A 27,856-nucleotide genomic window follows, 5' to 3' on the forward strand; every position below is an offset into this window, starting at 1 on the left:
ATCTTTCCCTTTTGCTTGAACCTACAGTATAGGTAGGCCTACGCTGTCTTTTAAATGTAATTTAATTGTTATATGCATTCAGAGAGTATCAGAATTGAATCCCCTAACATCACTTTAAATACAAGTAGCACGCTGACAGAGAGTCAACAAGGTAATGGTAAAGAAATGTTTAAATATTCAAATGTCTCAACTGGAGGCAAGGACAAACAAAGAATATATCCTCAATCAACCGTAGCAGGTTTCAGAGAATTAGGTTTCAAGCATGTCAAACAGACCGAGACAGTATACACACCTCTGCTGTGCTAGTGGATCAAATGATGGTCCTATAAATGTTTGGGTTAGCTTATAGAAGTTTTTGTATTGATGCCTTGTATTGTAGCCTAGCTCATATTTTGAAGTGATCAAAGACAGCGATTTGTGCACCATATAAAATTTTGACATCAAAGATAACAACAAGACAAAGAGCTGAATAAAAATTGTCCCTGTTCAAATTTTCCTACGATAACATTTATCTGACTGTCCAAAAGAGGAATAAAATATTGTGAGATTTATTACAGGTAAGAAGAGAGAAAAGGTCAGAAGAGAAAAATGTCAAATTTGTCACTCCCTCAACACACACATCAGCGTTAACCAGTTTTCTGTCATTTAATGCCAAAGTTATAAAACACAAATTATTATACATGTAGATTATATTTAAAAAATCAAGAAAATAATAGCACCCTTTTTTTGCCAGTCATGTAACCAATAAGCACACAATGCTTGTGATATGAAACGGGAATACTTGCTTAACATTTACTAACCCCAGGCCATCCAAGATGTAGATGTGTTTGTTTCTTCATATGAAACAGATCTGGAGAAATTTACTACTACTGTACATCACTTGCTCCCCAATAAATCCTCTGCAGTGAATGGGTGCCGTCAGAATGAGAGTTCAAACAGCTGATAAAAACATCACAATAATCCACACTACTCCAGTTCATCAGTTAACATCTTGTGGATTGAAAAGCAGCGTGTTTGTAAAAAATAAATAAATACATTTTTAACTTCCCACAAATAATGATAACTACATTAAATTACACATCAATGCGGTGATGCATTTTGTGGCATTTTTTTCTGATAACACTGAAAAGAACTTAAATTACTCTGTCATTTTTGATCATACAGATAAAAGCAATAAATTATTAGAATCTGTAAAGGGTCTACTTTTATGTGTATACACTCATAATAACAACAAAATTCTGTGCTTTTGTAACATAAAGAAAACATACAAGGTGTACTTTCTGCCGTCTCAGTCTCTGTGAACTTTCTGAAACGCATCACAAAAATGAACCAAAACACAGTGAATACTTGACACACAGACATGAGAAATATATCTTATAGAAAGCTGCACTTCAACAGCAACTCTAGTTGCAATCCTCACAACACCCTCTGTGTTTACAGAGGAACTAATAACTAATGATCTAGAAATATGACTATTAATAATAACATTCTTGCCGGTTAGTTTTACAGGTTAACACTGAAAAGCTACGAAAATATGATTATTATTATTTTTGAAGTAATAAATTTGATAAGACCTTTGATAAGGTCTCTCAAATGCTTTAAATGGAAATGCAAAAAAAAAAAACCCCTGTTCATCAAGGTAGACATTTAGGGTGTGGATTTTACAGTGTCGTGTAATTCCTCTATAGATTATTTGAACCTCGAAGATAGGATCAAATCAACCATCACATCCTTGTTTACCTTGAGATGATAACAGAGATAAACACTATGTTGTGAGTGACAGAAAATGTTTTTTTATTTCAAGATTTGCATAAACCGTGTTTAATCTTCAAACACAGCTACACTATATGGAAAAATAACAATAATGCATAAGCCAGGGACCCACCTTCTGATCACAGAATAGATGGTCCTAAAGCAAACTAAGACCGAGTATAAAAGAGCAAGTCATGGCAGGTAGATCACATTAGCTCTTGAGGATGACTGTTGCTTCCATGGGGGCTGTGAAGATGTCCCAGATGTGGATGCTGAGATGGGTCGTCCTACTGGTGGGGCTACAGCTGATACAAGCAGGTTAGAAAAATAAAAATGATCAATTATTGCAAGAAACACACAGTACCAGCTACACAATATGACTATATCTGTCTTTCTATGTTTATAGACTTCATGAATGATTTTGCCGTAATGGGTGAAATGTGGCCGACAACAACAGGTGAATATGTTAATGTGTTTATGGATTATACTTTATAGTTTCTTTGTGAATCAATATGATTAGAACATCTCATGAAGTAACAAATTTATTAATAGATGTCAAGTATTTCAAAATGGAACTTTAAACTCAGGGCATATGTTCAGGTTTTGATCGGTTAATTATTCAAACAGCCAAATCATTACAATGTTACAAATATATATATATATATAAATATATATATATATATATATATATATATATATATATATATATATATATTTAATTAGATTTACAAAGAGTATTGTAGAATTATTGTAAGCTATCTGTAAACATGTAGCCAACTTGATTTCTATTTTAAAGCATGTGGCAAAAATAACATTAAGTCATGTCAAGTCACCTTTATTTATATAGCGCTTTTAACAATACAGATTGTGTCAAAGCACTTAACAGTATCAAATTAGAGGATAGAGTGTCAGTAATGTATAATGATAAGATTAAACACTCAATTTTCAGTTAAAGGCATTTCATTATTGAATTCAGAGATGTCATTGTCTAGCTCAGTTTAGTTTAAATAATATCTGTGCAATCAAATCGACGATAATCGCTAGAAATTAAGTGTCCCCAACTGAGCAAGCCAGAGGCGACAGCGGCAAGGAACCAAAACTCCTTCTGTGACAGAATGGAGGAAAAAAAAAAAACCTTGGGAGAAACCAGGCTCAGTCGGGGGGCCAGTTCTCCTCTGACCAGACGAAACCCGCAGTTCAAAAGTTTATATTTCTATTTTAATTTTGTTGCAATTTCTAACAATAGTAGTATTATGTAGTTAGGTATTTTATTATATTTTTAGTTTTATTGTATTTTAATCGAGGTCTTCACTGGGGATATGTCTCTGGGGGTCATCTGGGTGTCCTGGTCTCCGCTGACGATCAGGGCTGCAGACATCATCTCTTGGTGCTGATCCACCATCTGACCGGATACGGACTGAGAAACAGAATAGGAAAGAAACAGACAAATATTAGCGTAGATGCCATTCAACTGACGATGTAACGAGTACATCGTGTGTTATGGGGAGTGTTCCCGGTTCCGGTTGATCTAATTAATGCAGCCTAACAATCCTTTAACGGATTTGAATAATAGAAGCGTATTAGTGTGTTATGTGTAAGCCAGGCTAAAGAGATGGGTCTTTAATCTAGATTTAAACTGACAGAGTGTGTCTGCCTCCCGAACAGTGTTAGGTAGATTGTTCCAGAGTTTGGGTGCTAAATAGGAATAGGATCTGCCGCCCGCAGTTGATTTTGATATTCTAGGTATTATCAAACGGCCAGAGTTTTGAGAACGCATTGGACGTGGAGGACTATAATGTGATAAGAGTTTGCTCAAGTACTGAGGAGCTAAACCATTCAGGGCTTTATAAGTAATTAACAAGATTTTAAAATCTATCCGATGTTTGATTGGGAGCCAGTGCAGTGTTGACAGAACCAGGCTAATATGGTCGTCTTTTTCTGTTCTCAGCATTCTCTATGACAAATGTGCCAGTAACGACAGGTTTGAAGCTTCTTCTTCTTCTTTTTCTTCTTTTTTAATGTTACATACATTTAATGTTTAATTTTTTTAATGTTGAAACTAAAATGTTACACTTCAGCGGATTTAGAGATGAAGTGTGTAAGTCTTTACGCTATAAATTAATTGTAAATTATTCATAAATGTATTCATAAAAGTATAAACACTGGCTGTGTGGTGCAATCAAAACATTGCTTAGTATGTTTGAGCAACTGTTTGCTCAAATAAAATATTTAGTACATATCACATGTTTATAACCTTTCTATCTTGGTTTAGTTGTCCCGAATCCTGGTCATCAGTCCACGATCTGCAGCACATGGGGAAATTTCCACTTCAAGACCTTTGATGGTCATTTCTTTCAAGTGCCAGACACATGCAACTATGTTATGACAGTGATGTGTGACATCTCCACATCTGATTTTAACATCCAAATGCAAAGAGAGACTGTGAATGGCTCAATCACTTTTAGCACAGTCACAATAAAGCTGGAGGGAACAATCATCAAAATCACTAATGGCGACATCACCATGGAGGATGAAATGTGAGTTTCTACACTACACCAAAAGTCCATCCTTAAAAACAATAATTTTTAAAATATTTTTTCTTTGGTTTTCCAGTTTTAATAACGTATATTTATTTATTTAAATTAATTATATATAATTCCCAGTATGTATATATATATATATATATATACATACAGAGCTGGGTAGTAACAGATTACATGTAATCTGGATTACGTAATCAGATTCCAAAAATTAAGTACTTCTAATTAGAGTAAGTTACATTTTAAAATACTCATAATCAGACTACAGTTACTTTTTTATGGATTACATGATTACATATTATTCACAAAATAGCAATAAATGATTCATAATTCATTGATTCTCCCTAATTTCTCTTTTTCAACTTTAAAATTTTCCTTTCTAAAATAGCCTACCGATTATATACATATTATATACGTATATATAGTCCAGTTTATGTAATTTAATAATTGTGAGTTCAACGAGTAGTTTCTGAGATTTCAGGATTCCCCCGTTCATTAAGATAGGTCTTGTACGAACTGCTCGGAGGCGTTGCAAATATGGCTACCGAGTGAAGAGAATTTCCTCGAAAGGGAGTTTGTTTTAAAATTATTTATTTTAATTTACATTTTTTTATGATTAATTGTCAAATTTAATTTCATCAAAAGAAAAAAGTGCAAGATATTTTTTTGTTTTTTTCTAATTTTAGCATAAATCCAATTTTTTTTCGAGAGTTTATGCTTTTAAACAATTCAAATAGTCAAACAGTGGGGTTACAAAAATAAACCTAATAAAATATTAGTATCTTCTATGTTTTCAACCAAATTTATTTTAGTTTAATAAAATATCTGACTGAAAAACAAGAAAATGTTTTCTTTCTTTCTTTTTTAAATTAATGTTGACTCTTTTTTTTAAATTATTATTATTGTTCCAACAGGGTGTCTGTTCCGACCTATAAGAATGGAATTAAAATTGAGGGAAGTTCAACAAGTGTGAAGATCTCGAACAAACATGGAGTGACTGTCTTCTGGGAAGAAGACAACTCTCTAACAGTATGATTCAATGTTATCTCTGAGCACACATTATTTTATCTTGGAGCTTGATCTCAGACTTCTGATCAGACTTCTGATCAGTGCTGCACATCATAAGACAAACATGCAATATGCCTAAATAAGCAACAGTGAACCAACCGGTTTTGCAAATTTGTCTTTTCATTTTTTTTAAATTCTTTGTTAATATTGTTTTTAAGTCAAATAAACAAACAGACAGATAGATAGAAAAAAGTGATTTAAAAACATGTCTGTCTCTCCTCTGACATTATTTTGTTATATGATGTTCCCCAGATTGAACTTCCTGAGAAGTACAAAGGTCTGACCTGTGGACTCTGTGGAGACTTTAATGGCAACAATCATGACGATATCACTGTTAGCGGTAAACATGATGTTTTTAACTCATTAATGATTAGATTTTCATTTAGAATTTAAATACAGCAAGTCGAATGACCTGTCTACACATACTGATTTTAATCACTCAGGTTTAGTGTAATATGTTTATCTGAATCCTTATAGGTCCAGCCTCATGGAAAGTTTCAACACCAACTGAAACCTGTGAGGACGTTACACTTCCTCCCATCGATCAGTGTGACCAGGTAGAGTATGAGACTAAATCTAGTTTTGGGTGCACTCTTGAAATAAAACAATGGGGAATTTTAAATTAAATTGCTTAATCTTGTTTACAGATTGAAACATTGGTTCCAATGAGACAATCCTCTTAAATGATCTATTTTTTTCCACACTAGACAAGTGTTTGCCAGCAGTATCTCAGCAGTCCGGGGTTTAGTGACTGTTACAATGTGATGGACATGAGTTCATTTGAAAAAGCCTGTGTAGACGACCTGTGTCAGTGTTACGGCAATCACGACTGTCTCTGCAACACACTCACAGAGATTTCACGACAGTGCACTCATGCTGGAGGAAAACCAGGAACATGGAGGACAGAACAGCTCTGTCGTGAGTATCAGTAATGATGGCGAGAAAAAATTAACTTTTTCTAACCCCCATGATGTTGCAATATACTGTACGATTCTACAGTTTTTGAAGAATCGCTACGCAGCTGTTGCCATTTCATAGTGTCAAGGTCCGAAGAAGACAAATAAATACTAAAAAAATACCCAAATATTTCACCCATAACCTACATTAATACAGTAAATAAATAAAGATTTTGAAAACACAGTCATCTAAAACTACCAACAATGAACACTTATTATTTTAAAACGACCACTGTGAAGAAAATACAATGCAACAGTATTGATACATTTGTGACATGCAATGTCTTGTTCTGTGGAGCAGCAAAGACATGTCATCTAAACTTGCAATACATGGAGTGTGGGAGTCCGTGCAAAAACACCTGCTCAGATCCAGATGCAAATTTAATGTGTAAAGAACACTGTGTGGATGGCTGTTTCTGCCCTAACGGTAATTTCACACAATTTCCAAAGTCAAGTGCTTGCATATTTAAATCTGTTCAATTAAAGCCTTTTTTTTTTTTCAAATTAAATGTTTCATGCCTACTTTTTGTAAAGGCACTGTGGAAGACGACATTGGACAGAGTGGCTGTGTTTCTGTGAACAAGTGTCCTTGTGTGCACGACGGCAGAGTATATAAATCAGGAGAGTCTTACAAACAAGCTTGCAAAAAATGGTAACTTTTTTTTTCAATTTTAAAGTCACATTTAAATGAACCTTCCTAATGCTAACACTGCTGCTGTACTGTGTCAGTATGTGCGCTGCTGGACACTGGACTTGTACATACCTGGAATGTCCCGGAATCTGCTCTGTTGTTGGAGGGTCTCACATCACCACTTATGATGGAAAGACCTTCACCTTCAGCGGCAACTGTGACTACATCCTCACTAAGGTCTGTCAGTACAGCAGATGATCCAGATGTTTTGAGATAAATGAAAGCCTTCACTTATATGTTTACTCACATGGTTTATATTACAATAAGAAAACTGGGGGTAATATAAAGGTTCTTTATAAGGTTCTTACAATCCTTTTTTCTTTCTTTTTTTAATTAAAGCATTCCAATGACAGTGACATTGCAGTTGTGGGAAATCTGGCAAAGTGTGATCAGGCCCGAGCAGACACTTGTCTAAATTCAATTACGCTTGTCATCTCAGGGACCACTGTAAGAACTGGGTTTGAATAATTTTATTCTTTAATCGTTCTTACTAATAATAATACTTATACTGACAACTACTACTACTACTACTATGAGAATCATATTAATAGTAATGTATTTTTGTTGATGTTTTACTCATTAAACAGATTAGTTTTTCCTCTGGTGGATCTGTGGCAGTGAATGAAATCAGTCCATACATGCTTCCTTTAACCACTGGTTTGTTGCCAAATATAAGAAACTTACATTTTCATCATTATTTAAAAAAATAAATAAATCAGTAATTTCCTTTTTCAATAATTTTGTTGTCCCAGGTCCTGTGAGCATCTTCCAGCCCACTTCCTCTTTCATCGTTGCTGATATGAAGAGTCTTCGTCTAGAGATCCAGTTGGCTCCAGTCATGCAGTTGTATATTGTAGCCAGCACTGAAGAGAAAGGGAAGATGAGCGGTGAGTTTATAAAAACTCATTTTAGAAAAGAAAGACTGCAGATTTTATATGTGTGGAATATTTTTTTATTTTTTTTATTTGTAGCATATAGATGTCTCAAAGCTAATTGTTATGGACTCAAATCCACACAATTTTGATTTTAAGAGTATCGATTTAACTACTTTTTACCTTGCTTCTCTCAGGTCTGTGTGGGAACTATAACGACATCCAATCAGATGACTTTAAAACAACATCGGGCATCATAGAGGGCACACCAACATCCTTTGTCAACTTTTGGAAACAAAATTGCCCAGATCTTGAAATCAAATTTGACAATCCCTGCAGCTTGAATATAGAAACAGGTGCATGCCCACAATATCCATGTTGCAATTGATAATTTGATCATTTTTGACATAGCAGAAGAAAAATACTTGCTGCGCTAAACAAAGTAAGCAAGCAAATCTCCTCTGATGTTTTTCCTCATAGAGCAACTTGCAAAAGACTGGTGTTCCCGTCTCACTAACCCAAATGGCAGCTTTGCTGCATGTCACTCAGAAATATGTCCTGAGATGTACTACCAAGTAAGTCTTTCTGCAGAAAACACTCAACTGACCAAGCAATCAGAACTGCTTGTTAACACAAATATCTAATCAGCCAATCACATGGCAGCAACTCGATGCATTTAGGAATATACACATGGTCAAGACATTCTGCTTAAGAACCCAGCATCAGAATAGGGAAGAAATGTGATTTAAGTGAATGTGGCATGGTTTTTGGTGCCAGACCGGTTATTCTGAGTATTTCAGAAACTGCTGGTCTGCAGGGATTTTCATGTACAACCATCTTTAGGGTTTACAGAAAATGGTTAGAAAAAGAGAAAATAGCTAGTGAGTGGCAGTTCTTAGGGGGGTAAAAATGCCTTGTTAAAGCCAGAGCCAAAGGAGAATGGCCAGACTGATTTGAGCTGATCGAAAGGCAGAAATAACTCAAAATTACTATAGAAGACTGGATAAAGGTAGCCTGGTCTGATAAGTCTCGATTTCTGCTGCAACATTTGGATGGTCAGAATTTGGCGTAAAAGGATGTCCAACCTGTTACTAGCAAGAGGTTTGTAATGAAGTGGCGGTGAGTGTAGGCATGAGTCTCGAAATGTCCAGTTCACAGAAGCTTATGATAAAAGCTCAAATAGTCTGTGTATGAATGTGCAAGTAAAGCCTATATTCTATATGTGACTACCACAATGTGATATTATAAAACTTAATTAAAAGATGCTAAATGTTATACATCAGTAAAGAGTTGAGAATTATTATTTGTGCATGGACAACAGATGTGAGCAGTACTGGTAGAGGACAGTGACTAGATCTATAATTTCAGAACAAAATAAAGTCCTGCCCTACATTTTTCCTTGTTTGAATAGCTGTTTCACTCAGACTTCAATCTGTTTTTCTGTGCAGTGGTGTGTCTACGATACCTGCAAATGTGCAGATATTAGGAAGTGTATGTGTGCGGCCGTGTCCAACTATGCCCACGCCTGTGCTGCCAGAGGAGTCATTCTCCAGGGCTGGATGGATTCTGACCCCTGTGGTGAGAACTTTATAAAGTACACATACTAACAAATAGTTATACTGTAATCTGCACTCTGATACAAACATGCCTCTGTCTGTCACTGGCTACACAGACACGATTTCAAAGTGTACAGGCAACAAGAAGTACTCCTACGGCGTGACCAGCTGTGGCAGCACCTGCCGCTCTCTCAGTGAACAAGACAACACCTGCCAAGGGTCCTTCACACCTGTAGATGGTTGCACCTGTTCTGAGGGAACCTACCTCAATGAAGGTGGCAGCTGTGTACATGCTGACCAGTGTCCTTGTTACTATGGCAACCAGGTCATAAAGCCATCTGCAGTGTTCCACAAAGATGATGCTAAATGGTATAAAGTGCAGTTTAACACATGTGTAGTTGAATCAATTTGTTTACATTTTTTGTTTTCAATAGCCCTTCACTGCCAAATGGCAAACAATTTAACAATATTTAATGGTAGATTTAGTAATTATTTGCACTGTTTGGTCAAATTACAGCACCTGTAACCTTGGCAAACTGCACTGCTCCAGTCAAGAAGGTGATCTGCAATTAGCTCTTCTGCAATACTACCATTTAATTTCAAACTTGAGTCACCGCTTGTTTGATGTATGCTAATTTTCTCCACCTCATCCATATGCCTTTTGTGTTTTTAGACTGTGTGGCTCCAATGACATTCTTCAAATGCTCAAATCATGGAGAAAAAGGAACGGAGTGTCAGAGGACATGTGAGAAGCAAGACCCAAACAACTGTGTGAGTTGAAAGAAAAGAATACATGAGTAACTGAATGAATGAAATTATCAGTAACAGCATTTTTATGTATTTCATAAAATCCTTTTTGCTTACTCAATGAGTGTGTTTACATGCACCCTCTTAATGCGATTATAATGAGATTTTGATAATATTGCGATTAAACTTTACCTCATATAAACGCAATACTTCAATCTAAATAATGCGATTAAGCTCATAATCGAAGCAAGCATAATTGTATTAACATAGGTGGCGTACGCCGATTTTAATCAAAATATACAGGCATGTAAACACCTTATTCGCAGTATTGCCGCTCTGACCAAAGTGCGCATGCGCTCGTGATGTACATGAATGATGTGACACGCACCTGTAATAATACACAGATTAGAAACGATGGCAGGGATGAAAGCTTCGCATTTCTGGGGAAAACACAACTCGCTGCCACCAGTCTCTGTTCCTTACACTCATCCAGAAACAGCGCGTAGAACACGATGGCAGCGTAGGCAAACAAATTACATTTCTATGGCACCGAAAAAGCATGGCGTACAACCATACAAAAGTGTTTTGCATTAGACGTAAATGAATTAAAACAGTGGCCAGTAACACATCTGCTCTTTCTGAGTCCATCATTTGTGCCGTTTGTGCATTTGCGTACAAACCTGATATGCAGTGTAGATAACATGCAATAGAAATCTTGTGATACAGGGAAATGATGGCTTACCAATTTTGTCTTGGCAATAGGTGAGCATGGGGTGTATATCAGGGTGTATGTGTCCAGATGACCTTCTGGCTGATGGAAAAGGTGGGTGTGTGAAGAGGGAAAAATGTCCATGTACCCATAATGGAGTCACCCATTTACCTGGAGAGCAAGTTCAACAGGACTGTAACACCTGGTGAGCCAATCACAGTTGTTATAAACCATGTTATCACGGTGCCATCCTTGTACTATCATTTAACATCTCCACTACTAGTCAGAAATTTAGACACACTTGAGGCACACGTCTACAAGTATAGTGTAAAGATGTGCATTTCCAATAATCTTATCTGGTTAAATGTACAGAAAACAGAAATCATTATATTTGGTCATACTGATCGTAGCAAGGTTGTACATGACAGTTTAGGTCCATGGAGTGCTAACCTTCAGAAACAAGTAAAAAAAAAAATTGAGAGTAGTTTTTTATTTTGTGAATTTACTCTATATTTCAGCACATGCACAAATGGGATGTGGACTTGTACTGAAAAGGCGTGCTACGGCACCTGTACCATCTACGGTGAAGGTCATTTCAGGACTTTTGATGGCAGAAGATATTCCTTCCACGGAGACTGTGAACACACCATAACCCATGTATGTTTGACTGTCCCAATTGGGGGGGGGAAAGTTGATATACAGATATCTGACACATACCTGTCACAATAAATAGGCTTACAATAAAATAACATGAAAAACATCAGCTTTTATATAGGAGGTTTTAGGTGTTAACTATCTGGGGCATTATAACCTGGAATATCTATAATGTCTGTAACCCTTCTAGGATTATTGCAATTCAAACCCCAGTCCCTCCTTCCGCCTCGTCACTGAGAACATCCCCTGTGCCACCACCAACTCCATTTGCTCCAAGTCCATCAATCTGTTCTTTGGGGTGAGGTTATTTCATTGCTCAGAGTCAGCACAGGTGCATTAGTAAAGCTAAAATGTGCAATATAAAATATGTTAAGCCACTTTTCATATCCTACAGAAATACGAGATGATTTTATCTGAGGAGGAAGATGTGAAGGTTGTTAAAAGCAACGGCACGGAGTACAGATATAAAATTAGTTCTGCAGGCTTATATGTTGTCATAGAGGTTGAAGGTCTTTTGAACTTAATTTGGGATAAAAAAACAAGTGTGATGATCCAACTCAACCACAAATTAAAGGTATGCATTCATTAAAGGTACACCCATAGACAAGAACTTTGTTCATCTACTCACCTAAAAATCTATGATCTCTATGGCAGAGCAAGGTGTGTGGACTCTGTGGAAACTTTGATGGTAATGCGAACAACGACTTTATGAAGCACAATGGAGAAGTGGTGACAGATCCAGAAGATTTTGGGAATAGCTGGAAGGTGAATCCAAGCTGCCCTGATGTGACAAACGTGATGCATCCTTGTGATGCAAATCCACATCGACGTGCCTGGGCTATCAAACAATGCAGAATCATCACAACCCCTGTCTTTACAGACTGCCATTCGCTTGTAAGTAACAAATTGAGAACAAAATGGTTAATCATCACTGAAATAAAATGAATGTGTGTAGTTTAGTACTTTACAATTTAATGCACTACATCTAGTGCAGTTATCATGGTAACCCTTACGGTTCTGTGTCTGATTTTCCTGTCTCTAGGTGGATTCTGGTCCATACTATGATGCATGCGTAAGGGACACCTGTGCATGTGACAGTGGGGGTGACTGTGATTGTCTCTGTACTGCAGTGGCAGCTTACGCTGCTGAATGCCATAAAAGAGGTGCTTGTGTGGCATGGCGAAGACCAGACTTTTGCCGTAAGTCCTATTATTTCTATCATTTATTTTGCCTATAAACTGCAACCAATTAACTTGGGTGAGGAATGCATTTTTTGATTTCCAAATGTTCACACAATAAATATGGATAATTATTAAATTACTTATAGTTATTTATATCATAGTTTTTATAATGTTATATTTTATGATGTATTTAGAGACAATTTGTGTCTGGAACAAGGAAACAACTAAATCTATACATAGAAGTGCATATATACAAGTAATTAAATATTTATTTAATAAAAAGAAGAAAGTTTAAATCCCTTAGCTTTATGGGGCATAAATGTGCCCATAGATTAAATATCTCTCAAATATAACCATTTAACTCAAGTGACTGTTCTTGCAGCTTTGTTCTGTGACTACTACAATGCTCAAGGAGAATGTGAGTGGCACTATAAACCCTGTGGATCCACTTGCATGAAAACCTGCAAAAACCCCTCAGGAACTTGCTCTGATCAAATTCCTCCCCTTGAGGGTAAGAAATAAGAATTTCAGTGTAACACTACTACATACTGTAGGTACCAAAGTGTCAGCAAACGTTTTTAATACTAATGTTTTGTTTTTCAGTCTAATCTGACTATTTTATTTATACTTTTAGGATGTTTTCTTCAGTGCCCTTCAGAGAGGCCATATTTCAGGGAGGAGACTATGAAGTGTGTCCCAAATGATAGATGTAAAGACTGTTTCTATAATGGGAAGTTATTTCCACGTGGATCGGTCATTTACGAAACCACAGATGGGAATGGTGTATGTTTCACTGCTCTGTGTGACTCCAACGGGGAAATAATGAGAATTGTTACTGAATGCAGATATTCAACCTCAACACCTTTTACTTTCACAACTACACCTGAAACTACTAAAACAACTCAAACTTCAGAGACACCCACAATCACATTCACTACTACTACAACAAGTACTGGGACATCAACACTTACATCAACAGAAACACCATCCACAATCACATCCACTACTACTACAACAAGTACTGGGACATCAACACTTACATCAACAGAAACACCATCCACAATCACATCCACTACTACTCCAACTACTGGAACATCAACAGAAACATCACCTACAACTGTTACAGTAACACCTACGTCAACAGAAACATCACCTACAACTGTTACAGTAACATCTACGTCAACAGAAACATCATCTACGACTGTTACAGTAACACCTACTTCAACAGAAACACCATCTACAATTAGTACAACTACTGCTACAACAACTACTCCCACCTGTACTGATAGATGCATATGGTCCGATTGGATTGATGGCAACACACCCAGTACAGAGCCAGAAGGATTTGAAACTGAATCCATTGATGAATTACGGAATTCAGGACAGATTATCTGTCAGAGCCCTCAAGCGATTGAATGTAGGGCAGTAAATTATCCCCAAAAGTCTCTGCAAGATTTGGGACAAACACTTTATTGCAATACATCATATGGACTGTCATGTTCAAATGAAGACAATGTAAATGGCATGCCACCACTTTGTTATAATTATGAAATACGTGTCAAATGTTGTGAACCAGATGAGCAGTGTACACCTATTACAACGTCTCCAAGTACACTAACATCCACTACCTCAACAACCACTGTAACACCAACACCTACAACTGTTACAATAACAGTAACACCATCCACAATCACATCCACTACTACTTCAACTACTGGAACATCGACACCTACGTCACCAGAAACATCACCTTCAACTTTTACAGTAACACCTACATCAACAGAAACACCTTCTACAATTACATCTACTTCTACACCAACTACTGGAACATTGACACCTACGTCAACAGAAACATCACCTACAACTGTTACAGTAACACCTACATCAACAGAAAAATCACCTACAACTGTTACAGTAACACCTACTTCAACAGAATCACGATCTACAATTAGTACAACTACTGCTACAACAACTACTCCCATGTGTACTGATAGATGCATATGGTCCGATTGGATTGATGGCAACACACCCAGTACAGAGCCAGAAGGATTTGAAACTGAATCCATTGATGAATTATGGAATTCAGGACAGAGAATCTGTCAGAGCCCTCAAGCGATTGAATGTAGGGCAGTAAATTATCCCCAAAAGTCTCTGCAAGATTTGGGACAAACACTTTATTGCAATACATCATTTGGACTGTCATGTTCAAATGAAGACAATGCAAATGGCATGCCACCACTTTGTTATAATTATGAAATACGTGTCAAATGTTGTGAACCAGATGAGCAGTGTACACCTATTACAACGTCTCCAAGTACACTAACATCCACTACCTCAACAACCACTGTAACACCAACACCTACAACTGTTACAATAACACCCACATCAACAGAAACACCTTCCACAATTACATCTACTGCTACTCCAACTACTGGAACACTGACACCTACATCAACAGAAACATCACCTACAACTGTTACAGTAACATCTACGTCAACAGAAGCATCATCTACAACTGTTACAGTAACATCGACATCAACAGAAACACCGTCCACAATCACATCCACTATTACTCCAACTACTGGAACATCGATATCTACGTCAACAGAAACATCACCTACAACTGTTACAGTAACACCTACTTCAACAGAAACACCATCTACAATTACATCTACTTCTACACCAACTACTGGAACATTGACACCTACGTCAACAGAAACATCACCTACAACTGTTACAGTAACACCTACATCAACAGAAACATCACCTACAACTGTTACAGTAACACCTACGTCAACAGAAACATCACCTACAACTGTTACAATAACATCTACGTCAACAGAAACATCATCTACGACTGTTACAGTAACACCTACTTCAACAGAAACACCATCTACAATTAGTACAACTACTGCTACAACAACTACTCCCACCTGTACTGATAGATGCATATGGTCCGATTGGATTGATGGCAACACACCCAGTACAGAGCCAGAAGGATTCGAAACTGAATCCATTGATGAATTACGGAATTCAGGACAGGGTATCTGTCAGAGCCCTGAAGCGATTGAATGTAGGGCAGTAAATTATCCCCAAAAGTCTCTGCAAGATTTGGGACAAACACTTTATTGCAATACATCATTTGGACTGTCATGTTCAAATGAAGACAATGCAAATGGCATGCCACCACTTTGTTATAATTATGAAATACGTGTCAAATGTTGTAATCCAGATGACCAGTGTACTCCTACTACAACGTCTCCAAGTACACTAACATCCACTACCTCAACAACCACTGTAACACCAACACCTACAACTGTTACAATAACACCCACATCAACAGAAACACCTTCCACAATTACATCTACTGCTACTCCAACTACTGGAACACTGACACCTACATCAACAGAAACATCACCTACAACTGTTACAGTAACATCTACGTCAACAGAAGCATCATCTACAACTGTTACAGTAACATCAACAGAAACACCGTCCACAATCACATCCACTATTACTCCAACTACTGGAACACTGACACCTACATCAACAGAAACACCGTCCACAATCACATCCACTATTACTCCAACTACTGGAACATCGATATCTACGTCAACAGAAACCACACCTACAACTGTTACAGTAACACCTACTTCAACAGAAACACCATCTACAATTACATCTACTTCTACACCAACTACTGGAACATTGACACCTACGTCAACAGAAACATCACCTACAACTGTTACAGTAACACCTACATCAACAGAAACATCACCTACAACTGTTACAGTAACACCTACGTCAACAGAAACATCACCTACAACTGTTACAGTAACATCTACGTCAACAGAAACATCATCTACAACTGTTACAGTAACATCAACATCAACAGAAACACCGTCCACAATCACATCCACTATTACTCCAACTACTGGAACATCGATAACAATTACTCCTACATCAGCAGAAATATCATCTTCAACTAGTACAATTACTGGCACAACACCCACATCAACAACAAAGTTCATTGTGGATACAGAGACAACTCCCAGGATCATCTCAAACCCACCATCACCACAGTGCGCATGCAAATATTTAAATGTAACATACCCATCAAGTAAGTGCTGCTTTAAGAATTCTCTCTCAAACAAAATGTTCCAACTTTACAGTGTTTTATGTCCTTTATGTGTACATTATCTTGACCCTACATTACATTCAAGTTCATCTTTTTTTAAATTCTCTCTTATTGTTTACCTCCTTTGCACATCCTTTTATTATAATTACAGATTCAACAATATACAATCGAACAGATCAAGCAGATTGGTGCTATACTGCCTACTGCAACTCCACCTGTGGTATAGTGATACAGTCTCAGCAATGCATACCACCCCCAACAAAAGACTGCCCACAATTTAAAAAAAAGGTAATTTCATAAGAGTACAGTACCAGTAGACTTATGCTGCAACACTTACAATTTCTACAAATTTTCTGGATGTATTTTTTTCAAAATGAACAGGAAAAAAAATAGCCTATAATGATTATTTGTTATTAATACAACACTAAATTAATTACGTATTGTATAACTAATAGATGACTGGAGAACTAATTGTTAAGAAAATGATTTAAAAAATTTACTTATAATACTTATTTTATAATAAATTATAATTTATTTACTTAATTATAATTAGTTTTTTGATTAGTCTCTGTTCATCGATCTGATTGTGTTATCCAGCATGAGGAGTCATGGATTGAAGACTGCAAAAACAAAACATGCATAAATGGCAATGTCACCTCAAAACCTCTACAGTGTGACAAATATGGCATACCTACATGTGCTAATGGAATTAAACCTAAGAAGGTGTCTTATAACAATGGCTGCTGCTTTAAGTATGAGTGTGAATGTGAGTTTAAATCATGCTCATGGACATTTCATTAATATTAAATATTTATTTTAAGTAAATGTAATTAATATTTAAAAATAAATTGTGCTAGCCTGTGCCTTATGTTTACTTTTGGTGTAATTTGTTTTGGCAGGTAAATGCAGTGGCTGGGGTGACCCACATTACAAAACATTCGATGGAACATACTATGCTTTCCAGGGAAACTGCACTTATGTTTTGTTCCAAGAAATCATCCCAAAATACAATATCAGTGTCCATGTTAAAAACTATTATTGTGATGTTAAAAATAATCTTGCCTGCCCTGAGTATGTGGTTGTGAACTACAAATCTTATAAAATCAAGCTGACAAGCAACACTAAAGAGGTTCAGGTAAGTCTTAGGACTACAGCCTAACATTCACAGGTTTCTGACTGAATATAAAAATACCCAAAAGTTTACTCTAGAGAATAATTGTCATGATAATACAGAAAGGCCTTGTTTCCCTCAGGTCTATGTTAATGATGAAATGAAACAACTAACTTACATAAATAATGACTTCTTCATCACCACCTCTGGCATGGCAGTAATTGTGAACATCACTGAAATCAAAGTCGACATTTCTGTGAATCATCAAGGTTTTGAGATCAATCTCCCATTCTCCTACTTCCATGGTAATACAGAGGGACAGTGCGGTGAGTACAGATAGAAAAATATCTGTGAGATGTGTACAAAGTAGAATACTGTATGTGTCAGCTTCATTTTACATTTACCAGTGCAAAAAAAGGGGAAAATAAAGAATTCTCTCTACCTGAATGTTAATAATAAATTTACTTTGAATTGTCCCATTACTTGCTCACTAAATTCAGATTAACTATAATTAAAACTAAATTTTTTAGGGGTTTGTGACAACAACCGTACAAATGACTGCAGACGTCCTGATGGACAAGTTGACCCATCATGTGTGAACATGGCACGGCTTTGGATGGTCCCCCCAGGATGTAAAACACCTACACCTACACCTACATCTACACCTACACCTACACAACCAACAACGATTCCCTGCAATCCAGCAATTTGTGATCTCATCAAGAGCGAGTAAGGAAAATCCCAAAGTGTTAATCACTTCTGTTGGTAACACTGATTATTACAAAGTGTTTTTTTTTGTTTGTTTGTTTTTTTATTTAAAGGTAAATGCAAGTAAACTGTCATCATTTACTTACCCTTAAGTTGTTCCAAATGTGTTTGACTTTCTATATTCTGTACAAAAATAGAATAAACAAAGTCATACAGGTCTGAAAGAACTTCGTCAGAATTTTCATTTTTGGCTGCACTGTCCCTTTAAGATGCCTGAAATCAAAGGTATATGTTTCTTCGCAGTATGTTTATGAAATGCCATGAGGTCATTCCTTATGAAAGTTATTATGAGGCATGCAAATATGATGTGTGCCACATGGGAAAGAGCTCTGTTGGTTGTACCAGTCTGGAGGCATATGCTCTGCTATGTGGCAAAGAGGGTATCTGTGTAGACTGGAGAACATCAAATGAACTCACGAAAGATTGTGGTAAGCAGAATGAACCTAACCATTTGAGTCTTTTGGGGTGTTTTTTAAAATATGTTGTACTTGAGAGGACCCTGACGCGTAATTGTCATTGATTTCTATAACAGAATACAAGTGCCCCAATCACAAAATCTATAAGGCATGTGGTCCTAAAGTTGAAAAAACCTGCAGTACAAGGTAATCTCACATCTCATATCTACAAAACAACAGTCCTTAGTAAGTGCGCCAATTGTAATACTTCATTATCTGATGTGCTTCTCTTACCTCACAACTAGGTACAATGATATGTTTGTGGAGAAAGACTGTCAAGACAGTAACTGTCATCAAACATTTATGGAAGGATGTTACTGTCCTGACAACAAATATCGAGTTAGTTCAACGATAGATACCTGTACACCTTATTGCGGTAAGAAATGTCGCTTCATTTACTTACTGTAGTTACTTATTTTCTCTGTTTGCTAGATTAATGCACTTTCACGTCTTATTTCCACTGATTTCGTTTTCATTCCCTCCATGTAGATTGCATCGGCCCTGATGGATTACCTAGACAAGTATGTATAGGCAAAACAATATATTTAAAAAAAGAAAATCAATGTTGTTCAAAACATTTCAATAAGCATTTGCAATTCATAATCATCGCAATTCCTAACTATCATCTACTTGCTTTTCCTCCGGCAGCCGGGGGATACATGGACCATGAACTGTCATGAATACACATGCTCCAATGAGACCTTTGGTATTAAAACTGTGCCTGTCGGGTGTCCGGCTGAAAAGCCCTGTGGACCAGAACAAAAGAAAGTAATTGAAAACTGCTGCCCAACTTGTGGTGAGTCAAGACTAAACTTGTTTGATGGTGCATCGTTACAAGCAAGATAATGAATTTGAAGCAAATAAATATCCACCACTGAACTATCTGTACATAAATGCATTCAAAAATCAATTATAAAGACTCCACATTTCTCAACCCATTTAGTGTGTGATCTCGAGCTGTGTCTTCAGAAGAAATGTGATGTGGGATATGAGTTGGCAGCAAACAAATCTGAAGGCAGTTGCTGTCCACCCTGTGGTAATTCTTGCATATTATTCTGTATTATTTTTGTTAAACAATTAGCTGTCCTACAAAAAAAGTGAGTCATTCCTATCAGTAGCAGTAGCCAAATTGCAAAATGCAATCTGAAGAAAATCCGGAATATAAAATGTTCTATTTTTTACATGGCAAAAATAGCAACAGCCACTCAAAGCAGTAGTGTAATTATTTAAAAAGCTAACTACTGTGATTTCCATCTTTACACATTGTGTTTAATATTTTAAGATATGTGACGAAGACATGAAAATGTACTGCATAACACAAATTACACTTCTTAAATTGACTTTATTTTTTGCTATTCAAAAAATCTAAAGTAGCAGAAATTATTATTGAACCGATTTTTTCTGATTTTCAGTGCCCAAAAACGTATGTGTGTACAATAACACTGAGTACCAGGTCAGCTGCTTCATTTGTTTATACTAATAAATAAATCCTGATATTTAAAATGGAACAAAAGAAAATACTGTTAAATAGTGTTAATATTTTATTATTATGTCTGTTTTCTTTCTAGCCTGGAGTGAAAATCCCCACAGATCCTTGTGTCGAATGTAACTGTCTAATGGATAAAGACCCACAGACTCAACTACATCACGTCATGTGTGCTTCTATAGCCTGTACACCTTGCCCTGACGTAATAATTACAATTTTTGTGAACCATTACATCAACTCATTCATGTAACTCAACTTCTAAACTATAAGTATAAAAACATCTAAATTATAAAATTGTTTTTGTATTCCAAGGGCTTTCTGCCTGTCAAACAAGAAGGAGAATGCTGTGAAATATGCAGGCAAAATAGCTGTTTTTATACTGCGCCAGACAACACCACACATATTCTCAAGGTGCATATTCTCAAAATTTTCTTCACACATTCAGTTCACCAGATTTGTTCAGCTCTTAGATCTTTATTTATTGTATTTTTTTTGCAGACTGGAGACACGCACAACTACAAGTGTGAGACTGTGATCTGTCAACAAGTTAATGAAACGTTCATGATAGAGAAGACCATACCAACCTGTCCTGAGATCAATCCATACGAGTGTGTGCCTGTGAGTTTAATATCTTTAGCTCAAGTTCCAAACATGACGCACTTGTTCTGTTTATTTCTATCTTCCAACACTGAAAGGTAAAGCATGTAGTTTTTTTGTTGTTGTTGTTGTTGTTTTTTTCTCATCTGTAGTGCTTAAATAATTCAGCTTAAATGGTGTTGTAACTTCTGTCAACATTTACTCGCCCTCATGTTGTTCCAAAACTGTATGACATAAAAGAAGATATTTTGATGTTGTTTTGAACCCCACTGACTTTGCACAGACAAAACCATTTGAATAATATTTTGCTTTATCATAATTACACAGGTTTGGAACAACACAAATTTTGAGTGAACTATTCCTTTAATTATGAATATGATGTTTAAACAAAGCCCTATTTGTCCTTACAGGGAACGCTGAGGCTTGATGCAGATGGATGCTGCAATACCTGTAAGAAATTGCCTCCTTGTTCAAAACTTCCTGATGGTCCTGCTTTTTATAAATAAGTCCCAGTATTTTTAATTGTTAAACAATTATATTTATATTATCTCCTATTACCTCTAATATCTCAGGTGAGCTCAAGAACTGTGTTCGTGTGAAGAACACCACAGATGTTACTGTAAATGACTGCAAGTCCATCCACCCCATAGAAGTGACTTCCTGCAGTGGCCACTGTGACACAGAATCAATGTGAGAGCATATTGGCATATGATTCTTGTGAAATATACTTCACACTTACATACTCATATTGAATGATTGTTAATTCCAGCTGTATATTACAACTTTGACACAGAATTGTATATTAGAAGCAGTTTTTATGCTTAACTGACTGGTGTTTTTCTTGGAAATCCACATAGGTATTCAGTGGGCGCCAGCATCATGATGCACAGCTGTTCTTGCTGTCGAGAGATGAAAACCAGCATTAAAAAAGTGCAGTTGAAGTGTTCTGATGACAGTGTGATCGATCATGACTACGTCTACATAGAGAGCTGCAAATGCACTCCAATTACATGTGAAAACCAGAAGACCAGTGGATAAAAGATCCCTACAATTCCAGATAAATTGCAAAAACATATATATATATATATATATATATTGCTGAAAGATGGGACCATTCAGCTTTTTGCTCTATAATTATTATCTCTCAGGGCATTTTCGGGGCATTTTGAATATTTTGTTTCTTCTTTAGAAATGCAAAATAAAATTCTTTACATTTCATTCTTGTGAAATGAATGATGACTATAATAAAGCAAAATAAATGGCAAAAAAAAAAAAAAAACAGTATGGACTTTTTTTTTCTCCCAAAATGCTCAGGAAATAGAAAACTGGCATCAGCACTTAGCATCAGCTAACATGAAACAATGCTTTCACAGCATCTTGGTTAATATTTATTCCTACATACTGTATGCTAATATGTGAGACTGTCCTCCGAAAAACGACCTATGTTTGTGCAAGCAGCGTATTACGACCTATTATTACGTTTTTAAATCTAGCGCCCTCTAGCAGCCTTAGAAATTACGACAGTCTCTTTTGTCTGGTGTGTCTTCATCAAATGACCTTTGACTGTCGTTACCATCGTTACTAATTAAAAAAGGAGGAGTGACCCAACAATTCACCGTACGTCGTTGTCCAGGTATGTTCATCATTTTATTTTATGGTTTGTTTTTTAAGGTACCGTCCGAATGTGCGAATATAAAACCAACTTTACCCAATTTGTTAAATGCCCAGTGGCCACAACACTTTTTACCATAGTAACTGTCGTTTTACTGTGGTATTTGTAGTTAAAACACCGTAAACACAATACTTACCATGGTTTTACCACAGTAGCTTTGGATAAAATAGTCTGCTATGTAAATTTAACAATGTTTTTACTGCACACTATTTGAAAAACACAACACTAACCATGATTTTACTGTAATTACTGTGTTTATTGTGTACTCTTTGTAGTTAAAGCAAAGTACACAACACTTAACATACTTCGAAAACTGTGTTTTTTCTGTGTAATGTTACTATTTGTAGTTAAAGCACAGTAACACAACATTTACCATGTTTTTACCACAGTAACGTAGTTTTAATGTGGTATTTGTAGTTAAAACACGGTATCCACAACACTTACCTTGTTTTACCACAGTAACTGTGTTTTTACTGTGTACTATTTGTAGTTAAAGCACAAAAACACAACATTTACCATGTTTTTACCACAGTAACGTAGTTTTAATGTGGTATTTGTAGTTAATCACATAACTTGCCATGCCTTTAATACTTTTATGTAAAAAAAATGTAATTCAATATTTTTTTGTCTTGCAGTTTCTTCAGATCACATACATCTCCTACAACAACCTTTAGTGTCTAACAGCTGTTTATCAACAGCTCTCTCTCTCTCTCTCTCTCTCTCTCTCAGCTTTTCCTTGCCTATTTCTCTGAACTGTTATTCATAATTAATTTACACATTTTTGCTCTCTTTCTTCCTTTCTCTTTTTCATCATGGCATATTTTCAAAGCTCAGAATTGAATTTTGATCGGTTATGTCAAAAAGCTGCTAATATTAACAGGTAACTTGTACTGGAAGCTCCCTGAACCTGAAGAAGCTGCCAGGGAGGCTAAAGTCCTTCAAAGGTTCAACATTTTCTGTTTTCTTTGTTTCAGCTAAAAAGGAAGACCAAAGGAAGGCCTGTCGAACTCTTGTCTTGTCTTGTTTGTGGAGAGGGATGAATTTGGCCATCTTGTGTGTTTATGGAGAAGACCAAAAGCTGCAAAGGCAAACATTTCCAATGGTACGTCTGTGTGGGTCTTAACCCTTTGACTGAACTTTACGGCAGTTACATTTTGCACAGCATTTGATGTTTCTTAAACTTTGGTTTATATATCCCACGGCCCCATCAGGAAGAGCCCTCAACAAAGTCTTACGCTGTCCGTGTTGATTTTTATTGAACACATCTGTCTAAGCAAGAGTCTGGAAATGCTAGTTTAAATTGTCACGTGACAAATCAGATCTTCAATTAATTTGGCCAAATCAGATCACTATATATACTATAATGAGGACTACTGTATTTTAGCATCCACACCAACAAATGATAACGTTCAGTTTATTATTATACAAGCTGCAGTTAAGTTGTTGTCTGCCACTTTAAATGCTCAAGCTCTTTAAAGTCAGGTGAATTCTGATTGGCTGTTTTTATTGTTCATCAGCTGGAAAATTTATTCCAATTATATTGTTCCTCTGTCTTTTTAAATGTTAAAAAAATGAAAATAGATTCTGATGATATTGTTACTCTGTCATTAAATGTTAAATAGCTAAGGTATAGACTCATATTTAAAATAATTCATATTAATATAGCTTGATACAGCTTTTTCTAAAAAAAAAAACGTTTTCCTCTCATTTCGTTAAACTTAAACACACAATTCTGCCTTTCTTTGCCTATTTCTCTTCATCTTAGTCCTTTACTCCCTCCCTCACTCACACATTCTTTTTGCTCTGTTGTAAGGTAGAAACAGAGAGTTTGCATGATGGCCTTTTTCAGTTTTGTCAACTGAACGGCTGCTAGCGAGGGTCAGCGAGTTCTTGTCATGATGAGCCCTCGCCAGGTAAGGTTTGTAGAAAATTATAATCAATATTTATTCATCAAATCCTCTGACCTGAATCTTTTGGTGAATGAACTTAAATATATCTGTCTTAATTTATATGTTTAACCAACAGCATTAATTAAACATGGGGTCAATAGATATTTTCTTGTTTTACAGCCAAAATGGAAGACCAAAAACACAAAGAAAATCAATCACAGCAAGCCAGTCAAACCAGTCCTGTTGGGAATGAACATGGTCTTCTTGTGCCCAAACAGAGAAGACTGAGAACTGAAAATTTGCACATTTCCATTGGTATGTATGTATTCAAGAAATACAGTTAAATGTAGTACAGCATTTGATGTTGATCTCTCAAAGGACTCTTATAGTCAGCAGTTATCATTTTTCACATACACATCTTTTTTTCATAGCTCCTAGAATGAGCAAATCAGCTGTGCATCATCTCTGGATTTGGGAAGGAAATGACCGAATATGGTGAGTACTGACACCTGCACCTATTCACCAAAACTATTTCTCTGGAGTTATCATTGACTTATTGTTTTGTCTGTTTGTTTGAAGGAGGATGAAGCCAGTTGATGAAGATATCAATTCAGTGGCCACCAAGTGAAGCACTGCTGCCTGAACCCATCAGATATCTGCTGTGAAGACTGCATTCACGAACAGCTCTACTGCGACAGCTCAGATGTTACGGCACATAAAAGAAACTTACCAACTGAACAACTGCAAGATAGTGGTAGCCCATAGTGATAGCCCATACCTCCAACAGGAATCAATGGAAAGTCCAGTGCAATATTATAAATAATATTATATATTGTTTATTGATTTACAGCACCCTAAATGATTTTGTTCCTCCAGGACATCCACACCAGGTGGTTTGTGAAGAAAGCACGGAGGACCATCAGACTCCAGCCACCCCAACCATGGACTGCTTTCACCGTTACCATCAGCAGAACCCGCACCAGCAGACTGCGAGACAAGTTCTTTCCACAGACAATCAGACTGAACTGAACTCATACCAGTAACACCACACACTCCCCACCAACCTCTTATGTACTGCACTCCATCACTTACACTGACTGGACTCTGATTCACTATTATTCTGCACCCTGACATTATGTGTGCATTAATTCATACTGTACTGCACTGCAAAGGTATATGTGTACTGTGATTATTGTGTTTTATTATTCTTTTAATTTCGTGCTCTCTGTATAGTATAATATTTACCATATGTTGTTCTCTACATGTATTGTGTGTGTGTGTGTGTGTGTATATATATATATATATATACACATATATAGCTTTAACTACATATGTTGAATATATATTCAATATGTGTCATCCATAATGTCATGCTGCAGTTTGCACAAAAGACTTTCACCACCTGTATGTGTTCATTGTGACAATAAAGTGATTTGATTTGAATTGGTCACATTTCTTTTGTTCATCAGTTGTACTGTAATGTGATGGATAACAACTGCAAATTGTTCATGACATTGAAGAAGAAGTTTATGATGGGGACATGGACAAGCAAACAAGAGGAAGAAAACCAGATCTCTGATGATGAGAAGGAAACTGAATGTGATTCTATGATGGTCAAGACATTTCACCATGCATGCGTTTGGGTGGCTTCATCTGATTATCTGATTAATATAATATGGTTTTAAATAACTATTTTTTATTTCTCTTGAATATGATTTGTCTTTATATGCTACTTTAGCTGTTTTTATGCTGTATCCTCCAGTAAAGTATTGCACATGGTGTTGGATAATAAAGTATGGTGAATATTCTGTATTAAGGATGGTGTTTGGTACATACACCATTTCATTTTGTAAACAATACATATAATTACCATGATTGTTTTAATTAAGACATTATCATTAGTTCATATTAATGAAGGCTGAAAGATGCATTAGAAGAGACTGCATGGACTAAGTTGCCAACACTTGAATAGGACAAAGATGCAATTTTTTTGACAAGAGTTTTACAAATTCAGGGTCTATTATGCTATGATTCTTGGCAATGCACGAATTTTATGACTTTGCACATAAACTACACACTGTCTGTACCTTGTCTTACTGAATGACACATTGGCGTAATAATGTAATAGTACAATGAAGTGTCACAATATGTATTGGTTGTTTAATTTGGTGTCTTTGTTTACTGTCAGCACTGTATTCTTGTTCTTGATCTAATTAAATAAATGGATCCCGTTCCAAATGGCGATTTTTGGGGTCCATTCTTATTCTAACTTGCCACAACTTACATAATGGCAAGTTGTTGAAAAGACAATCTAAAATAAATTTTCAGACATAAATGCAACTCAGCACAGTTTGTTGTCCATGATGAGAATAGATCTGTGTATGTTTTGCAGCCCTTCAATCCCCAGGGGCCCAGCAGAGACCCCTGGAAGAGTAGAAAAATGTAACATTTCAAATGGTTATAAATCAAAGTCTGATTATAGTATCAAACAGAAAATTGGCAAGACAACTACTTGTGCTATGTTTACTAAATAATGTTGGACACAGTTTTCAAACATATACGGAAAGGTGGTATAAAGGTGTTTAAAAAAGTGCTCTTAGTAAAATACCAAATTTCAGCCTGTCTCTTAAATATGTCATAGATGGTTGCACAATGAACATGTTTAGATATACCTTTGTTCAAAAAAGATTGTATTTTTCCCCAATTCATTATTAAACATTTTAAACTACATTACCCATAAGCCTCTGCCATTCTATCCATTGAACGCAAAAAAACCTATTTGTAGTTCAATGAAGTTATGCTTAGGGTTAGGGTTACGATCTCGGTAAAGAGGTGATTTCTCACGAAACAGCAACACTTAATTGTTAACTGAAGGTATTACTGACGCATTAATAACAGCAAAACGTACTTTGCAACATTAAGCGTTTTTTTGTTTGTTTTAAAAGATAGTCCAATCACAGTGAGTTCTGCGAGCGCCAAGAGAAGTTCAAAGCAATGGCAACCCGGTTGAGCAG

General features: G+C 36.2%; 1 protein-coding gene and 1 long non-coding RNA gene across 8 annotated transcripts; one reads left to right on the plus strand and one right to left on the minus strand.

The window, feature by feature from the left end:
* Positions 1–1,976: 1,976 nt before the first annotated feature.
* LOC131534053 (mucin-2-like) lies at positions 1,977–26,913 on the plus strand. Of its 7 annotated transcripts, none has more exons than XM_058766686.1 (52): positions 1,977–2,070; positions 2,159–2,209; positions 3,701–3,733; positions 4,025–4,289; positions 5,207–5,321; positions 5,613–5,700; positions 5,838–5,917; positions 6,068–6,278; positions 6,618–6,743; positions 6,851–6,968; positions 7,046–7,184; positions 7,347–7,454; positions 7,595–7,664; positions 7,760–7,894; positions 8,077–8,235; positions 8,360–8,454; positions 9,328–9,457; positions 9,552–9,804; positions 9,953–9,993; positions 10,109–10,206; positions 10,945–11,096; positions 11,410–11,548; positions 11,736–11,843; positions 11,940–12,119; positions 12,200–12,439; positions 12,588–12,744; positions 13,109–13,237; positions 13,361–16,209; positions 16,270–16,846; positions 17,016–17,152; positions 17,462–17,630; positions 17,764–17,999; positions 18,118–18,301; positions 18,506–18,704; positions 18,987–19,171; positions 19,276–19,345; positions 19,444–19,574; positions 19,688–19,719; positions 19,847–19,994; positions 20,142–20,234; positions 20,611–20,651; positions 20,767–20,886; positions 20,997–21,095; positions 21,183–21,302; positions 21,692–21,731; positions 21,854–21,971; positions 22,139–22,914; positions 23,928–24,055; positions 24,767–24,866; positions 25,023–25,157; positions 25,274–25,337; positions 25,422–26,913. In XM_058766686.1, the coding sequence occupies exons 1-47, from the start codon at positions 1,977–1,979 to the stop codon at positions 22,317–22,319; spliced, it is 9,243 nt and encodes a 3,080-aa protein (XP_058622669.1). In that variant the 3' UTR covers positions 22,320–22,914; positions 23,928–24,055; positions 24,767–24,866; positions 25,023–25,157; positions 25,274–25,337; positions 25,422–26,913. The 7 variants fall into 7 exon arrangements, with proteins under 7 accessions (XP_058622669.1, XP_058622670.1, XP_058622665.1 ...); XM_058766687.1 differs by having other exon boundaries at positions 13,361–16,203; XM_058766682.1 differs by having other exon boundaries at positions 13,361–16,846; positions 24,767–24,871.
* Positions 7,733–10,695, minus strand: LOC131534094 (uncharacterized). The gene is made up of 5 exons (XR_009269308.1): positions 10,571–10,695; positions 9,956–10,202; positions 9,701–9,797; positions 8,063–8,164; positions 7,733–7,870 (listed from the first exon to the last, which is right to left on the minus strand). It is a non-coding gene; the product is annotated as an uncharacterized LOC131534094 (long non-coding RNA).
* Positions 26,914–27,856: the final 943 nt, after the last annotated feature.

Source organism: Onychostoma macrolepis, chromosome 25 (assembly GCF_012432095.1).
Source record: "Onychostoma macrolepis isolate SWU-2019 chromosome 25, ASM1243209v1, whole genome shotgun sequence".
Lineage (NCBI taxonomy): Eukaryota > Metazoa > Chordata > Actinopteri > Cypriniformes > Cyprinidae > Onychostoma > Onychostoma macrolepis.